General features: G+C 41.8%; 1 protein-coding gene across 11 annotated transcripts in view; it reads right to left on the reverse strand.

The window, feature by feature from the left end:
- The window catches only part of LOC106653886 (homeobox protein homothorax), a 318,679-nt gene that overhangs the window by 269,213 nt on the left and 29,448 nt on the right, over positions 1-20,018 (reverse strand). For all 11 annotated transcript variants that reach the window (XM_014373524.2, XM_014373523.2, XM_023462676.1 and 8 more), the window contains exons 5-6: positions 15,493-15,543; positions 7,483-7,671 (exon numbers count right to left, since the gene is read on the reverse strand). In XM_014373524.2, coding sequence (XP_014229010.1) covers positions 7,483-7,671; positions 15,493-15,543 — 240 coding nt within the window. The remainder of the gene's footprint in view (positions 1-7,482; positions 7,672-15,492; positions 15,544-20,018) is intronic.

A 20,018-nucleotide genomic window follows, 5' to 3' on the forward strand; every position in this document is an offset into this window, starting at 1 on the left:
GAAATAGAAGCCTTATGCAAATGGCTCATACGCTAAGGGTTGTGTGTATGTGTGGATGTGTTGCAAATTCAAGGGGTTAAATATTTATCAATGCTCTGCACGCAGGGGCAGAGTGAACCCAGATTTATTGCAGTAACTTTTCTTTCTCCTTTTCGATACTCCGTGTTTCTTATTTATTTAATTTCCATTTTTGCACTATCGAGTAAAAAGCTGGGGCATTTTTTCAATTGAGCCACCTACCTTGTAGATGATGATGGCTAGTCCTGCAGATGTATATTTGTTTGAACAGCTTACGAACATAAAGATCTGATAATGATTTTTTTTTTATTTTTATATATGGTTGATTCTCCTGAAATCTGCTTTTTGCATGTCTTTATGCCATATTCTTAAACTAGTGAAGATGAGCCAAAACTGGCTCGGTCATTCATTCAATATTGTTGTATTCTTCATGATAGGACATAAATATTTCAATTTTTTAGGGTCAGTTAAATTTGCCGTGAAGATATACATGCCAAATGTCACCTCCGTGGCATGTCTACATCTCAAAATCAACTCTATTTGCATGTACCATGCATTCTCATTAGCACCTGACCCTATAATAACTATAAGACCAGCTTCTATACATCCAGAGTAAAGTTTAAGTCTATTATAGGGCTTTGAAAAATGTTTTAAAAAAATTTCCCACGCAATTGAAAAATGTCTCGGATTTTAATCATGCTTCTGAATAATTTCAAACATACCGCCTGCTTTGGGTCGCTAACTCATTTTTGATGTCGCTAGATACGTAAATGTCAAGTATTATAGCCCAGCTTTCGATTGGTGTAGGTTGCGGGTTCAAATTTTACATTTTATCGATGCTGCGATAATTATTCTATTGAAAAATTCACGTGTGTCAAAAAAACGGTCACCTCCGTGGACATGAATATCTCGAGCTATGATCATTCTGTTTAACCGCTCGCCCCGTCAAAAGACTCGTTTTTCATGACCAAATTTCGGGTTGTGCGGAAAATTTTGTGCGTTTCTTATTTTTCTTACATAGTTGATCAAAGCAGCGATTTGTCACCTCCGTGTGTGTCACCTCTGTAACCGAAAATAGTCGATTTTAAGCATAAAATCGGACATAGTTTTCGTAAAACGAAATCTCAAAGCCCCAGATTCAATAATTATTCATATTTTATGGTTTAAAAAAGGGTAAACTAGTTCGCGCCGTTCAATATGACAAAAAAATTTTCACCATTTTTTCGTTTTCCATACCCGAAAAAGCAGATTTCGGGAGAATCAACCATATTTGCCAGAAGTGTAGTATGCTCGTTTCGATGCATTTTTTTCGTTGATGATGATAAAATCTTGATTTATTCAAAGGTAAATTGTAATTTTTGGTAGAAATTGTTATGTTTAATCATGTATAAGAGAGTGAGAACGCATCAAATAAATAAATACTCAGTGATTTTAGTTTTAACTCAACAATGCTAACATTTATTCATAAAGAAAATACGTTAATTAAGACAATAGTTTGAACAATATTCAGTATTTGATAATAAATATTATTTATAAATATTATCATCGTTAATTCTAATCGTATACAATGTTTGAGTGATCGGACATCACTTTTTATTACTACTAAATAAGAAATCGATTTAATTATCATTATATCGTATGGATTCGTTCTTTACTATTTTGATTTAATCGTGCCTTTATTATCAGTGTCGATTTTCTTTCAGATTGATCATACATAATGTTGACAATATCTTGTGGATAGAGGCTCATTTACGACTGTAACTCGTATGTTTGTTTGCATAATGAAAAAACCCGATTTTATTTCCTACGATCATTGCTTCATAAATAATTCTCTACTTCTCTAATGTCTTTTTACGAGTGAAAAATCTCAAAGGTTTAATAGACCTCGCAGAATGCTCAGAAGTTAATGAAAAATAATTTAAAATTAATGGCTTGGTGTTACAGAAACACTTGATTAAATGATGGAATTTAATATTTTTGATCCACTAGAATTGGACACAAAAGAAGGAGAAATATTTTATTTTAAATTTTCCAAGTGTAACGAATTTTCAAAAATCTGACCATGGGTTTTATTCTCATTTTCAACGCACATTGAATATTACTAATGTTATTCATAGCTCAATAGCTTTACTTATATATTTGTATATATAATTTTTTTTTTATATTTCGTATACAGACTCAGCTCATAAAGCTTAATTTTTTTTCTTTTGACATACATTTAATCTTACCGCGTATACAATCAGAATAATTCTGAACTCTCGTTTTAACATACTTTTTAATCCTCGCGGAGTGCGGCAGGTGCGAGTATTCGCGCGAATTTCATTACCTCCCGCCCGTTTTATCGGCTCTCTACTATCGCTTTTATATGTGAGCTTAACATATACGCCCAAGAGTACACGGAACAAAAAAGAACCGGCTACAAAAAAAACCTAATGAATAAAAAAACGTCAACGATGATACTTGAACGCGAGGCAACTGCACCAACGCGAATTCTCGCACCTGACCACCGTGTCAGCTGTTATTTATCATTATCTCTATTTATACATATAATATATACAGTACAATATATACAATTCAAACTTTCGTAATAAAAAATACCGTCGATTCGATCACTCTGTGTACTTTTTATCGTTGAGTAAGAAAAACGCAAATTTATGCATAAATTATAATCGAGCGACCCTCGATAACCGCGAAAAATAGAAATGTCGTAGCTTCTAATTTGCGTTTTATTGCATTTTATTAATTTCAACAATTGCGAATAAACAATTGATCTTAGGAGCGACATTATAAAAAAACAAAAAACAGATGTAATAGAAAATTCAGCTATCAATTCAACATAGTCACAATAACAAATGCACTTTTCTGACGGATCTGATATGGTAAAAATATTTTACTCATTTCATCACGTTTATCCGCCTAGTAAAACTTAAAAATTACTGTAAAATTTACGGTATAAAGAAGAAAAAATAGCATACAGCACACGGCGAGACGAACGAATAGGAAACAATTATCAAAAAAATATTATATTGGCGTACAAAAAATTTACAATTATTCATTAAAAAATTAAGTACGTTCAAAATAAAAGCACGCCAATAAATAAAATATTTCCGTTCAGTACAAACTCTATGGCACTAAGTATTCACGTTTTAAATACTACAACTTATCCGTCCATCTCGCGGTTTGAAAGCTCACATTTAAGCACGTTACTCAAAAACGTCAAAGTATTTTTTATTTATGTAAAAGACTCTAGAAACGTAATGCTCTGATTACAATTAAAATCTCAATTTAACTAGTCATCCGTCACTAGTAAATCTTTGTTAAAAATATACAATTTTAATAAAAATAATTATTATTGGACCATCACGATTTAGTTCTATGAAATGAGTTTTAAAAACTTAAGTAATAATATTTACTTAATCAAACTTAACACAAACCACATCCGAATCGTAACATCACACAGTTGTACAAACAACGTTGTATTGAAATATTTTTAATCGATGTTACAATCTAATAATTATATATGATAATAATTATTATCATTAAAGAATTAATAAGCGTCACTTGCACCAATAGAGACATACAACATAACGCATATATCGCGTGCTTACAATTATTTATTCTAGTTAATCATAGCAAGTATGCGCTGAAATGACATCAAGTTATTGTATTTTTGTTGTTGTCGTTATCAGAAAGATTAAAACAACCGAGATGTTGGGGAAATCGCCATCTCGGCCCTAGGTTCGGTACTCGTAACGACATGGGAGTCCGCACCAGCAGGTGCACAGAAGAGTGTCCACCCTCACCAAATAACCTCCGTACTTATATATTTTATACTTTACAATTAGATATGAATAGATGAAAAGTGCACGCAAGATGGCATGGCACATTGTAATTGTCAAAGCGCGTGAAATTAATTTCTCGCTCGAATGCCATTGCCTCCTTTAAGTCTGACCCGTTCGTAGGCTAGTCGCACAGTACCACTTTAGAAGTGGTAAAATACCGCTCAAGGCCCTTCTAAGTCATACTTTGATGATTTTTTATTTTCAATTTTTAAACAAAATTTTTTTCTTTCAACTAGTTTAGTTGGCTCGTTTTCATTGAGTCGTTCGTACTTCGTGTCAGTCGTTGGTTTTTCTCTCACTCTCAAGCGAAGGGTTGTCGTCTCGTGTACGATTTTACTCTGTATATGCTTATGTGTTAAATGTGCGTATGTACATAACTAATACGTATAAACTATTCTCTTAGTTGATACAAAAGGTGTAGAAAGCAAGAGCTAAAAGCCCTTCGATAAAATCGTATAACTTGTTCGCTCTGAGTCTCATCTATCTGTACCGTGTCTAATGTAGTGTAACCTTATTTCTACTGCTCGCATATATTCATAAAATGTGTAACGTTTGTTTTCGTCCGTGTGTGCATCTTTCTCCCCTTATTTTTGATTCCACGTGCATAGAAATGATACATACGAATGAACGTGTAAACGCGTACGTACGTGTTTACTGTGTGTGAGTGTGTGTGAGTGTGACTCTAGTTCTGTGTGTCAAGGTGCGTTTTGATTTATAGGTAAGGGTGTAACGTGTACGTGTGTTATACCGACTAGTCGCTTTTTTGACGCACACGAGACATCGAGAGGGGAAAAGCCAACGCGCTGCCACTGTGCAGACGTACACCCGTATGTGTATACTCGTGTTTTTTGCGCTCGTGTAAACTAGAAGGGCCTGATAAAGGAGGCAAAACAGCGCACCAAGTGCGCTCGACATCCAAGCTTGCTTTCTCTTATTTGCTTTGTCATCATGTATAATGTAGTCTTTTTTCTTCGACTTCACCTTTGCACGAATCGAAGCTATTTTTATTGATTTATTAATTGTTTTTTTTACTTATTAATATGGGTCATAATATAAGTACGGGGGCTTGGGAGGGGGTGGATCTCGCACGCCCTGCCGGCCAGGACTTTCTACCTCACACAACTCCCTAGTTACGAGTACCGAGACCTAGTAATTTTATATAGATCGCGCGGTAGAACACCTAATTGATGATATTTTACAATTTTACAACGATAATTGTTTTGTTTTTAATTTATTTGGCAGTTCTCTTTCTCTCTTATACATGTTAGTCAATTTTTTCATTTTATTATTTTTTTTTTTCAAAACATTTTAAAATGCTTTATACCTGGCTCTAAGATTACAATCGATGCATACGTACTCTTCTGACATATATATATTTTTCAAGTATCTCCCTATAACGCATGTTGCACGCAGCTTTTTTGGCAAACCGCACACAACTTTAAATTTTATTTTGTGTAGAAAAAAGCCTATTAACAAGTATGGGCAATCTCTCAAAAACAGAGATGCCATATTCGAGTATGGTAACCTAACAGCTACTATACGATTTTAAAAATTCTAAACTCTAGTATTACACGCTCACGATCACAAATAACTTGTGCGAATCGTTTTAATTTATTATATGATTAAAAAATATTAGATTTTAAGAATAAATACTTATGCGATAATTACGTATATTTTCGATCACCATTAGATATTGACAGATGTCTTGAATATCTGCGTTTATAATTATTCAAATATATTTGTGTTGACACGTCGTGCAAGAAAGTTAATTTCTCATTTCGACGCGATTCAAGTTACTTTTTAATCGAACATTTTTAACGATTAAAAACACATTTCGAAAAATAATGCGCGAAAAACGCCGAGATCCAACGTATACTTTTTGTTTGACGCGTCGCGAGAAAAACGCGACAGTTTCACATTCGCCAGAGATAATTTGGAATATTTCAGTAAAATAAAAGAGAACAAGTCGAATAGTCATAACTTTCGGTTACCTCTGGTCAATGTCGAAACATACTACTGACTCTAAACTTTGAGCTTAATCTAATTGACTTTTATCGAATGCTACTGTACAAAAACAAAAACAAATAAAAGCGCAGGCCCACGCAATGCCCTCTCGAAGAATAACATCGTAAGCGCGAATAGCCGATCAGAGTATTATGCCTTCTTTGTTTGTCCCGTGGCTCGACTTCAAAGACGCGTTTGAATAAATCGTGTATTTGTTGTCTTTTACAATCGAGGCGACTATTTTTTCGAGGAGCATAGGCAGCCTCGATTCGTAACCTCAGCTACAGACATTTCTGCCAGTATGAATTTGCGGAAAAATAGCTAAGAAGCGACAGAAATCACACGCATGCGCGTTTTGGGTAGACGACGAAGGGTTATCTATTGAGTAAAGCGTGCATAAAGGATTAAGAGGAGCGACAAGATTTTATAACAAGTACATTCTTCAATAACTGTGTAAACACGAAAAATAGATCAAGTATGTAAGCATAGAAAAAATGTGTTGAGAGGTACTTTTACGAAAATAAGAAAAAATAAAATAAAATCATGAAGAAGTCATGTGGGAGTCTAAAGGTATTTAAGTGCAACAACGAGTAGTATTTAATATTGGAATAGAGTTCAAAGGCTCGAGTTTGAAAAATGTTTCATTGAAAACATTGAATCAGCTCAGTGACAACAGTTGCAGAGTAAAAAAATAGACTGAAATAGTAGGATCTTTCATAAAGATATAAAAAAGCTTTTGAGTTAAAATAGATAACAATGGCAACCACATCGAAGACAACTGTCTGATCCGATCGAAGAAGCGCGTGAGTTCCAAGTCGCGTCACCGAGTGCAATCGAGCGTCAAGTTTAATTTAACAAAAAAAAGCATGCGCTGCTGCTCGTTCGTCTAATCAAAGTCTCACTCAGAGAGAGAGGCACGAATTGCATTCAGACTAGAAGGAGTCGTCGTCGCCGGCTCGATTCATTACAGAAGGCAAATACTGTGACCGTTATGGAAGCAGAAAAAGAGCTGGTGCGGTCGCGCGCGCTCGATCGCTCGAAATCGCGAATTCAGCATAGTTTTTGTCGTCGTCGTTATTGTTGTCGTTTAGCTTTAAAAGAGCGCAAGAGATTACGAGCACGGATAGATGGCGGAGTGATAGGCGGCGAGGGCAGCGTGCGCGTGCGCAGGGGTCGCGGATGCGTGCGGCGCGGAGTTGGCCAAATGTGCTGCCATCATCATCTGCTGGTGCGTTCTCTTTAGGGAGTTGGGAGTTGTGGCGGCACTACAAGACGTCGTCGTCACGACTCGGCTATTGTTGCTACTGAGGGTCGTATTATTGAGACTGGCGTTACTGAGGTTACTGGCGGCACTGCTGACGGCTGCGTTGCGAGCAGCTGCAGCAGTGCTGCTGCTCCTCTGGCCGTTACTCGCTTGGCCGGCGGCGGCATTCGACGTCGACGGAGAGGGTGTCGAAGCAGTAGTTGCTTGACTTTGGCTGCTCATATGCGTAGGGCTACTTTGGCCTAGGTGGTGATTCGATTGGTGGTGGTGGTGGTGAAGTTGTTGTTGGTGGTGAAGGTGGTGGGGAGTAATCGCGTCGTGCGGATAATAGGACGAGGAGGGCGAGGTACTCACGACGTCCGGCGTGCTGGCTCCGTCGGTGTGGCTCGTGCTGTCGGCGGTGCTGCGAGGTCCGCCTTCCAAACCGTTGCCCAGTTCTGGTGGTTTCGTACTGTCCCTGTCGTCGATCACCAGGTCGATGGGCATTTTGCCCTTTAGACAACTGATGTACCGGTGACAGAAGTTATCACACAGCTCGTGCACCTAGAAAATAACACAACGATTGGGTTAAATATCTTCCTCGTAACGATTGAAAAAATTTTAAAATAGATCTATTGGGGAAGGTTTCGATAGATCTGAATAATTGCAAAGCGGTTTGTAAAGTGTCTCGACCAAATGACCATTACACCCTTGGTATAAACGCGGTGTCAGAAAGAGACATCGTCCGCGGTGAGAGGTACACGAACGTCTCGAGATAATGCTTGATATTTATGAAACCCTTCCTGATTCTCACTTGGTGCGAATGAATTGGAATCACGCAGGTTTTTTTTTCACCACACAGTCCTGCGCTCGACAGGCCGTTGGTGTTGTTTCTATACGTAACGAGTATATCCCGTCGTTTCTCTCAGGATCGAATCGTTTTCTTCTCACTGCAAAACTGTCTGAATTCGTACATATATGTATGTGCCGCTGCGCGAGTGTGTATGTGTACGCGCGCGCGTGTATCAAAACGTTTCTTTTATCGCCAGCGAGAGGAGCGCGAGAGAGGAGGTCTTACGCGCGCCAGTGCATGAGACTATAGTACGGAATTTTTACGAGCGAGGGACGCTTTTTGCTGCATGTCGCTGCTGCTGCTGATGCTGCTCCGCTGCTCTTGCTGTTTCTTCTTATAAACGTTGACTTCTTGTTGGCTATTGCAATGGGAGAGGAGCGATGCGATTAACGCTGGCTTTTCGGGACAGCGTGCATCGATACACTTGGCTCGCCGGTGCTGTACGAGACGACCAACAGCAACAGTGAGAATGATTCGGAGTAGGCGCAAAAAAGACCTCGAGCTCGCTTCGTTCTTTCTCTCGTTCTCTCGTTCGCGTATATGTGGAAAAAAGTCAGAGCGCGCGTGTGTGCTTGTGTTAGTATGTGTGTACGCGTGTGTGCGAGAGTATGTGCAGGTACCAAGACGATGTGCTGCTGCTCCTGCCGTGAGGGAAGATGAAAAAAGAAAGAAAGAGAAGAGAGGAGGTTTGACCGGTGTCCGGTCGACCAGAATGTTATGTATGCAAATGAGGACTGACAGGCCTATAGGATAGCCCGTTCTTGCTCGCTCGCTTATTCTCTTTCCTTCCACTTTTTCCTTAGACTAGTTTTTTTTACTCTTTCTTTTGCAACTTTCTTTCCCTCTCTCTCTCTCTCTCTCTCTCTCTCTCTCTCTCTCTCTCTCCTCTCTTTCACTCCGATCAGCTACGTATAAACTGGACAACATGCAGCGCGCACGCACACGCACTCGCACATCTTCTTTGCGTGCTTGCACCAATCGATCGGCCATCGAGCGCACATGCAAAATAGCATATATACTCGCGAAATGTATTAAAAGTCGTTATCTTGTTATATGTTAATCAATGATTGCAGTAACGTCGTCGAGGCTTCAAGCGTTATTAGGTATAGCGTCTGTCGTCCTCGTCCTCGTCGCGTAGTAGTTTTTTTTTTATCCCGCTTTAATGCGTATACATTGGCGCAAAATAGCAATCATCATTTTATATAGGCATACATGTACACGAAGCAATGGCCTGCGCGAGCTGCCTCGGCATCCGTGAATGTTCTTCCATTATAATATTTACATGCAATAGGAAAAGCAACTGCGCGCCAAGACCAATAATTCGCGCGTCTTTGGCTTTTGTCTCTTTCTCGCACACACACACACACACACGTGCTATACGTGCCATATTGTGCTAGTGCGATTGTAATGGCGCGCGCGCGAGAATAATAATTGCGTCCGTTGATGTTGCTTACATATACCACCTCGTGATCACATTATATATTTATAGTAGTGGAGCGTGCATTTCTCGCGTCGACTATTATTACACGTATATATAGCGAGCAACGAGGGGCACAAACAGAGACAGAGAGTAAAAGAGATAGAGAAAGGGAGAGGAGAGCCGCCGTTGTTTTACGGGATAAGCATTTTATGAGCGGCTTCCCTTTTAGTCCTCGCAAAGCCCGAGACATTTGAATTCAATAATACTGCGTGCGCGTACCTGGCATACATACATACATATATGTGTATAGATGCGAGACATTACAATAATACTTGGCTTTATCTTGAAATCAAATTTATCTATAGAGACCAAAGATCGCGAACTGACGTCTTTTTGCAATTCAGGTGCAGTATGAAAACAATAGCGAATTATCAGCTCCCGCAACAAATCGATCTCGAGGGTTAAAAGTATCTCAGAGCTATGCGTTATTTTTTTATAAAAAAAAAACACCGTTCCATAATTTCGATTTCGTTCGAATCAGCGGGAAAATAATCAAACGATGACCGTCGATTTACTGACTGATTTATCAAAAGTCCACAATTCAAAGGGATCGTGTTGGTAGAAAGAGAAAGAGAGGGAATGAGATTTTGAAAAATACCATTCATGGCCCGCTCAATGACTCGAGGGAGGCATAAATGCGGCCATGAAAATAAATCCAAACTGCTCGTTCTTAAAGTCGCGTATATAGACGCGCGCGTGGGATGGCGCTTCGGGAGCGAAAATGGAAAAAGCCACCGAACGAAGTGCAGAAGTCTATAGGTCGTAGCGCCAACCCAACTAATACTGCATCAAATTCAAGGGGGTTGGATATTATACTCGCCGAAGAGGTTCCTCGCGGCAGGAAGTCGTTGATCAAGCATGGCAAGCACAAAATTCTCCACGGGGGTGGTAGAAGTCGATGCCGAAAGAGGGAGAGATCGGTTTCGCTTCCGGGAATTGGATCGACTTTTTCGCAAAGTGTGCTTGCGTATCGTGTTCCGCTGAGCAAGCTTGGCTTGCTTAGAAAATGGTTTTAGCTACCCATTTACTTATATGCTATAGCTCTGCTATAATATAGGTGTTGCTTCGCTGAAATCATTTTTGTCGGTTCGGAAGCATTGGATACGACTGCGGTGCGGCCGCCGAATCAGTCGAGCGAAGATGAAGATCTCAATGGCTTCGAAAGCGAGTCGGGAGGATAGTGAGTCCGATGGTTATACACCCATTGGCTTTTGGAATTCAGTCGATATTTCGCAATCTTTTGACACGCGATCCGCGAACACGACCCTTCTCTGGCATGCACCATTGCTGTGACTGTTGTCGTTGCTGCTCTGGTTGTTGCTACATTACTCGTGCATCGGTCATCAACGGAGGAAAGATTCGAGCCATCATCTTCCAACATACACACTCTTGCTCGCTGATACCTATGTACATATGCAACATATTCGAGTGCAGAAGGTGGGCACCTCTGCTTACTGGTAGCCTCCGAAAGAAAGATTGCGCAGGCACAGAGAGTGCAGAAAGGAAGTATACGTGTGTATAGGTATATGTCGAGAGAAACAAATAAAGGAAGCATCGAAAATGAAAGGATTTACGATCGGAGCTTTGTGATCCTGTGCTGGTCTCGCGGTTCGACAGGATGTAGTAGGAGAAAACAAGAGCGTGTTACATGTGCGCGCGCGCGAGCGAGGAGCTGCACGAGGAGTAGCGTATGTGACTGAAAGAAAAAAAGAAAGAAAAAACAAAAAAAAAAAATAAAGCCGAACGAGAAACGAGTGTAACTGGAAACCTCGGGAGGAGTTCACGAGTGCGGGACGACCGAAAATTCACTCAAGGTCGTGAAGCAAAGGTGTCTCCTAACGATGTACTTACACACCGACTAGAAGATGAGTCAGTGGCTTGGCTTTGCACGTGCATACAGTCGGCGCATCCAACACTACGAATCAGCTTGTGCTGTGCGCGTATCCGCAAGTGTCCACGCTTTCGAATCATCTCGAAACGCATGATAATGCAACGGTATAGAAGGGGGTCCTTGAATCAGCGATCCAGAACTGCTCGATGATTTAGGAGCAATTTGATCGAGTAAACGAAATACCTACGCGCGAGCTGCATAGCGTTTTTATGCCCATAGCACAATACTTTGAATTAAACCCTGCATGAAAAGAAGCTTTTCAGAAGATTAAAAAAAAGGGGTCAAAGCAAAGAACTTGACGATACTTCCTGCACGCAAGGTACAGCGTGGCATGTAATTCGAGATTATTCCTGCTTTATGGACGATTTAACAAGTAAGGAACAAGTAGTATGGTCTCTTTGCTGCACGAGAGTTGCGCGAGTACTCGAGGACCAAAAGAACGAGCCGCCGATGAAAGTTCCCTCACTTGAACCAATGAACACCAAGTGCACGTGCATGGAAAAAACAAGCACCCGAAGGGTTTGCTTTAGCGAATACTAGAAAACTCTCTTTTTTCACTGCCCTATACCTTCGGCAACATTTTTGACTCCAACGGGCCAGAAGGGAGATATTTTTGTCGCTTGCGACGTGGGCAAATCTAGTCGCAAGAGTGCGTCATAGCATCCATACAGTCAGAAAATTCAGTCAACATTTTTGTAAACTGTAGCTAGAGAAGCCAAGCGGAACGGGGCGCCGAGCAGTTACTGCCTTTGCCGATGACATTTCCCGCGCAAAATTTTTTTTTATTATTATTTTATCTGTTTATGGCAGTGTGTCTCTTTTTGTCTCTCTTACTCTCTCACTTTCTGTTGGCTCTGCGGTCCCTAGCTCAAACTTATCGAAGGGATCCCAAAACGAAGATTGAGACGAAGAAAAAAATGAACGCTCGCGAGTCCAAGCCACCCCATTTTAAAGTACAATGGGCCTCTCTTTTCAGGCAATACAGCGAGAGAGAAAGAGAGAAAGAGAGAGACAAGTAATGAAGGGATCCGTACGAGGCTCGTGTATATATACGCACATGTGATTTTTCCTTTCTGCTCTTAAGCACACATACACAGACGCTCGCTTTTGCGAAGAGAGAGAACAGAAGAGAGAAAAGAGAATGGAACAGATTTGAGATCTTTTTTTCCTGCGTCGGGTCCAATTCACTGGCAAAGACCGCAAAATTATACCGGGTGTTTTTCGAAATTAAAAGGTATACACAGAGAGATGTACGGACTGCAGAGACCAACACTTATATTATTATAGAAAAGCAAATGAATGGTAAATGGTGCGGTTGGAGATTTATGGCATGCTGCGTTTGGGACTTTAAGATTGAATTAAACCTTGCGTTTAGCTTCGAGTGTGCAAGAGAGATACAGACACGAGCGCACAAAGAGTATGACTGCATCTATATCGTCATCGTCCGTCTTCTATTTGAAACAATATAAAATCCATAAACGAAAGCCAAGTTCAAACAAATACGTTTTTTACGCTCTCTCTTGTGATAACAATATAAGACTGCGGCTGGAGGTAAGAAAAAAAAAGTGGGATCGAATGACATTATTCGCGCGACGAGCAATGACAAATAGCTCGGGCGCCACGCCACACGCAAGAAAGAAAACGATCGATTTTACGGAAGAATATATCATTCATAAAGCGACATTCATAAATTCTTCAATTACCAAAGGAACTTCATAAATCTTTGCCGAGAGCTGTATAAATAATATGAGTGCGTACAGCTATAGTGATATTGCGTATAGCTATTGCGGCCTGCACGCGTACGTGATAGTGTCGCGGAGCTCATACATCATCGATTAAAGGCGGCGCGTCGCTCGGTGTCGGTCGCAGCTAATTAAAATCCGCGCCAATCAAGACATCAGAAATTGGCAATATTTTCAGGTATATATATAAAATCTCATCGCTGCCGGCCCCACACGAAAAGGAGATGTTTGCGCAATTTTCAAGGAGCGGCATTTTGTTCGCCATAAGCGCAGGCTCGCGTTTGGCTCTAGAAAATGCACATCAGCGCAGCGCGCGGTGTCAGTGCAATAGCAGCAGCGGCAGCGGCAGCGCAGCACTCTGTACAAGTGTAAAAAAGTGCGCCCGGTGGTAAGAGAAAAATAACGAGATTGGCCGCAGAGAACCAGTTTCTCCGAAGCCGCGAGAACGCGTGCTGCACCAAGAGGTATTATAAACAGACTCGAGGAGGGTGTACACACAGATGGCGAGCGCGCGCGCGTAATACCTCCTTCTCCGTGTGTCTGCGTGTGTGAATTGTGTATACATACACTATACAGCGAGCAAACAGTGTATGGCGCGCTGAGCAGAGAGAGACCGAGAGAGAAGAAATTGGCCGCATTGCGCGAACGGTGAAACAACGACGTGCCGCATATCAGCCTGATGTACGCTGCACTGCTCTTGTGAAATGCAGCGCACGAGAGAGGATGGATTTAAATTGCACCTATGTACAAAAGCTCTTGACTAGCGTCTTTGAGCCTTAACTATTATATGCTTGTGTTTACTATCCTCGGTGTTATTGGTCAACGGCTCAAGATTACCTTGCCACCTCAGGAATTTCGACGATCGTTTTTTATTACATTGATAAAAATAAACTTGTGACAAGAGGTTAGGTTCACACCATCAGAAATAAAGAAACGAGCTGAAGTCTGCTTTGGAGATGAGCAATTATCGTCTAAGATCACAAATGCAACCTGCATTCACAGGTCATGTGTACTCATAATTTACTCATTCATGTAATACTGATTTGTAGTTCTGCTCCGAGTAATCTCAACTCCAAGCGTTTGCTGAAAATATAGCATTTTTGAGTCAGTGCACGCATCCGTCTATATGCGCGTCTATAGGCTTGAGATCGCACTTAACTAGCATCCGATGACGAATCAGCATAACTCTGGCGCCTCGAGGTGAACGAAGAAGAAGACGAACTCGGGCGCAACGCGCATTTTAGGGTCAGTAGAGCTCGTGCCACTTCTATTATCGACTATGCAGCTACTTGGTGTCGAGCCGTGGCGTCGGGAATAGAAAATATGGCCGCCGACGTCGCCAACGCCACATTGCACACACTCGAAATATCGTCCCGATTTTATATACGCCGGTACACACACGCTATGCTCTCTCGCGCGCGTGCACTGCACGATGCAGCCGGCCTATCGCGCGCTGCAGCCGAATTGCCGTGCGCTTGCTGTTATACCTGTTATTCGAGCAACGATTTATTTAGCATCGAACCAAGAGGAGAGAGAGACGGTCGCACAAATAAAAATTTCGTGCCCTCCAGGCCCCGACGTATATATTGCTTAGTAATCTGTTGTGTACGAAATGAGGAAAATTGCTATAAAATTGCGCCCGATAAACCTGCCGTGCGCTGCCGCTGCGTGCACATGCATATATAGCAGCGAAGATGGCGCACGGGGAGAAAGTCGAGAGGAAGAGAGAAAGAGAGAAGCGTGCACGCGGCCATCTATACAACACACAGCCAGTGCCGCTGCCGTCAGCTGCATGCATACCATTTCGATGGAAATGCGATGGATGTCCGCTATTTTGTGTCGATAAAATATTCGAGCCCAGCGAAACAGATAAAACGACGAGAACGAGAGAGAGAGAGAGAGAGAGAGGGCGAGAGAGAGAGAGAGGAAAAAAAGAAGAGACTATATAAGCGGTGCATCGGCAGCCGAGGGCTATGTTTGATACAAGGGGGAGAGTCTCTATGCTGCAGTCAAGAGAGAGAGAGAGAGAGAGAGAGACGCCTCGAACGCCCATTTACATGATTCGCGAACGCGAATCACGATATCCACTCATCTCGTGTTTTTTTCCACCGCGCGCATACCAATGCTCGTGATGGAAATTTACATTAGATATATAATCACGGCCAATCTTCGGCATTGTGAGCCAGATACGCGATGACCGTGAACGCGCCAGCCTATCGGTTTTCAAATTATGGCGTAGTTATCGGCTAGTGGACATTTAGCAAATCAAAAGGATGCTTTCCACTTTGGCAGCGAATCAAATTCACGCCGCCCTCCAATACCTCCCGTAACCAGAAGAGAACCGACATTTTGAACCAATTTTTGTTTAAATTTATCAGCTAAATGTTACAGTTTATAATATCAAAATTCATATGCTTACCTTTTCAAGTTCGAGAAGATGAAACCGAAGGACCTGAATTGCTTGGACCATCTGTAAAAGGGAAAATTTTCATTAGTCATATGAAAAAAATATCATAATTTTCAACATTTGTGTACTAGTATAAATCTATGTAACTTGTACAATATTATAAATCTTATATGCAACAAAGTTCCTTTCTTTCTCTCTTTCTCAACGTCATTTTTCGCATATCGCAGCTTGTACGTGCGTCGTAAAGTTGCTTTGCACGCACTGAATCATCGTCATTGGCCCGAGAAAAAAAGCTAGTCATTATTTTAATTAATGAAGCTCGTGCAGATTTTCTTCCATGCGCAGCGACGTACATTCGAGCGCATCCGCGATTAATTAAGACGCAAACGCGCAAGTACGCCTATAAGCGTTCATGTGTGTGTGCGCGTATAGGTAGGTGTAATAAAAGAAAAAAGAAATGAGACGCAGTGACAACTCTTTTATGCGCGTACTCGTTGCAGAGGCTAACGGTACACAAGTCGGTTAAATAATTTCCATTTCTGTTGATTAATGAAAGGGCGAATTATTTTTTTTTTGCGCGTGCGATATAAAACTGCTATATGTGCGAATGTTTCGAGCTCCTCGCAAGACGTTATAGGCTATGCACATATGCGAATAGCATGCGGGAAAGTTTCAAGTGGTTACAAGTGGACTGAACAGTCGATCACATTATACTGAACGACGATGGCTCATACATAATATACTTCCATCAGAGGCTCGTTGGTGCTATAATAATCAAAGTGATCTGCTGCTGCAACAAGCCGAGAAGGCTGCGCGCGAAGATTCTATCGCGTCTTATGCCTCTTCCTTTCGCGCTTTTTCTCTCTATCTCGCTCTATCTCGCTCTTCGCTCGTTCACACATGAATCCGAGCTTAGCTGCTATATGCCTCGGCATGGCTCACAGATACATACACGCCAACTTGACTCGATGGCAAAAAGCGAGCGTGTGATTCGAAAGAGTTGTAAGCGATCGACTCGTTCGATTCGCTATGTACCGCGCGCTCAGATTTACACGAGCAAAATTCATCGATCAAATTTTCCGCTTGCTTTGTCATTTCTTCAAAAAGTACCAAGGCGCGCGCGAGACATCAAACAAAAGCCAACTGAGAAAATGAAAAAAGGAAAATATTCTAGCTAGCTTGCACAATGGATGCGTACGAATGCAATTACAGTAACAAGCTCGAGAAGCGAAAACAAAGCCCCCAGACTCGCTTAGTCTTGGCGGTGCGCGCACGAGTGCATTTGCGAAGCTAGATCTCGGCATAGGCAAAATAATTAAAGGGCAAAAACGGACGGCTAGTACGCGCGTAAGCTAGTAGGTCTGCCGTGGCGCGAATACCACCCACCTCACTCGCCACTCTCGTCCGCATACGCACATCAAAATGAATGAGGACCATCTCCGACAGACGAATGAAAAAAGAGAAAAAAAAAGTAAAGCAAGACAAGTGTTGCCTCGTATGTACACGCGCATACGTATGCAACTGCACTGGAGTTGCATTCGGAGGTGGCCTCTATCTATATAGCCAGCTCCGAGGCTTCTTATCCGCGAGACCATCATTATCCGCGCGCTCATACACACGCGCGTTGAAGACGCTAAAGCGAAGAGCCGCTGCGTAGTCTCTCACACTTTACGTACAATGTCTCCTCTATGTACGTCGACGACAACTGCACACAAGACGATGACCGAGATAGAAAGTATACTTGGGGCTGGCGCGGGTAATATTAATTACGCGTCGCTGTGCACGCGGCAGAAGGTTTCACTGGCACAGGCAGTGCACTGCGGAAGGCCCACGAGCGAGGCGCGAAAAAAAGGCATTAAAGAGGAAGAAAAAAAAGCTGGTGCTACCGGAAAGGAAGATACGTGCGAGCAAAAAAATAGAGGAGGTTCTTGCGGGGCATGCGTATGCGTAATGTGCTGCGGCGTATTATACGATTCATGTAGCGGCAGCAACAGCAGAAAAGCTGCATAAAGTCACATGGACGGATTAGAGTCGATGTACCACTTCATTGTGCGCCTGCAGATCAGATCTACGCGCTTGGAGTTTCACGCGTTTTATTATTGACGTTACTTTTAGACAAGACTTTTATTGCAGCTCAATGACGGAGATTTTTAATCGCAAATAGACCACAGAGGCTTAAATTGTGTGAAATTAATTGTCTTAAAAATAGAAAACAATAGATATTGATGAAGCGAATTCTACTCTTGTTTGGCTATTACGAATACATATCTAGCTTTGGAAGAATGAAAAATTCAAGCGGCAAATTGCTTCTACACGTATATATTTCAGCATTGAGAAAGAGAGAGAAAAAGAGAGGAGCGAGCCACGCAGTGTGTAGTAAACACTTTCATTTGCGCATTATATACACGATCGCTTCTATTATATAAATATTTGAGCGTGTGCACGAAAATACATCCGTTCACAGCATTAATTTAAGCGTTTATAAACACAGATACACAGACACATGTTCGCACGAATGACAAAGGTGCACGTGCATAATTAACAAGCAAAACGAGCTCGCACAGTCAACCAGAGAGAAAGAGTGAGAGAGACGTGATGGAGTCATCGCGCCTCGCACAAACTGCACTTGGCTTTCTTTTGATGCTTTTGCAGTTTTGTCCGTGTTTGGGTCCGAATAATTGCGAATGAATAAATGTCAGAGAAGAGTGAAAAAAGGGAACAATGATTCATTCAACTTTTGCAAATTGCTTTTCATGAATCCTTCCGATCGGCGAAGATACAAAAAAAGGAAGAAACGAACTGTCAAACGGCAACGACGGACCATAATAAATTAGATATTATCGGGATATATTATTCTTTCCTGCTTCGACACGCAAAAATGCCGATGCAGAAATTTAAATTCGAAAATTCGTGCGGATGTTGAACGTGCAGATCGCGTTCGTGGCAGTAAACGCCGCACAATACACAAAAGGGATGCCCTCCCATGTAAGAAAAGCGATCGAAAGACCCTTGCTGAATTGCTTTGGTGGAACGAGGCAAGGCGATCACGACCCTCCACAGCAACAACATTTAAATATTATTACAAGCATAGAAGCGAATACGTGATACAGTATACACTAGCAATTTTATGGAATAAATATCGATTGAAGCAAAGAGATCGCTATCTTTGTCTGCACATGTTTGATTTACTTCGGTCTGATTTAGTAATGCATATGCATGAATTCAATTTAATCAATTAAATGTGCAAGCGATAGTTTATTAAGCAGGAAAATAAATCAAACCAGAAAAATATAAAATAAATGCTCATAAATAGGATTATACGAATGAGATAGAACTTAGCAGGGTTGGGGGAACGATCCAGCCACTGCAACAAGTGCCAAGATGTCGCACAGTGCACGTACACTATAAAGAGCGTTTAGCTCTGCAACAGCTCTAAACGTAAACACAGTGAAGTCAGGGCTCTGCGTATGTTAGCCTGTACACCATTGTTATTATTGACGTTTACTTTGACGCGGTGACGACACCTACTACGCTGTATTTACATTTAGAGCTTTTGCAGAATCAAACGCCTCGTATGGTATACGTTTACGCACATAGTCAATATCCAGCACGTGATGCCGGGATGGACCCTTAATGCACGTCGAGTCAGCTCTATATGCATATGAATAATTTAACGTCAAACTTATTGTCTCGCAGTCTGCGTAGATTGTGTGCGTGAGCCGCGCCACACTCGAGCTCGGGGAAGATTCAGCTCGAGGTTTCGAGACGACACGCGGTACAGCTTACACACACACACACACTCGCATAAAGGTCTTTGCATACATAAATATATGATAGAGCGTCGTCATCGCGCGCCGTCGTAACTTCGCGTGCGCCACCACTGCCACCATGGCCCATAGCAGCATCTTAATAGCTGCTGATTTATGATTGCAGTTGAGTGTAATATACACGCCACACAAGCAAATCCTTAAACGTATGTAAGTGTCGTGCAGACGAACACACATACACACACATAGGATTGCATATTATACACGAGCAGCTCGACTCTCGGTTGTAATGTGCCGAAACCATATCTTGCCAGTAAATGTTTTTTTTTCCTCCGTGCGTTTCTTAGACTTCATTTAGATTTTTCATTTTATACGAGACGAGCGATCGCGACGCGTACTCCACGCTATTTCGGCCTTGGTTTAATAATAATTTCGGGAAAAAAACCGAAACGTTCGATAAAACCTTGGGTCGTCGAGCCGTCGTATTTCATCGAAGCTGCGCGTCGAGTATAAAAGACAATTTTGCAGCGCTCGCGAGCATTCGGTTGATACATACACACACATACACAAGTGACTGTCATGCTTGCACGCGCGCGAAATGGGCGTGCATAATATTTTATAGTTGCAAAAGCAATATGTAAACAAGAAGAGAATCCCATAGAGTGAAAGCGGCGTGGTCAGTTATAAAATAAGCTGCCCGCGCACACGCGGCCTCTCTTCCGAACATTATAAGCAGCAAAACGAACGAAAGAGCGAGAGAGAAGGCCAGCA

This window comes from Trichogramma pretiosum, unplaced genomic scaffold (assembly GCF_000599845.2).
Source record: "Trichogramma pretiosum strain Unisexual culture from Peru unplaced genomic scaffold, Tpre_2.0 scaffold11, whole genome shotgun sequence".
NCBI lineage: Eukaryota > Metazoa > Arthropoda > Insecta > Hymenoptera > Trichogrammatidae > Trichogramma > Trichogramma pretiosum.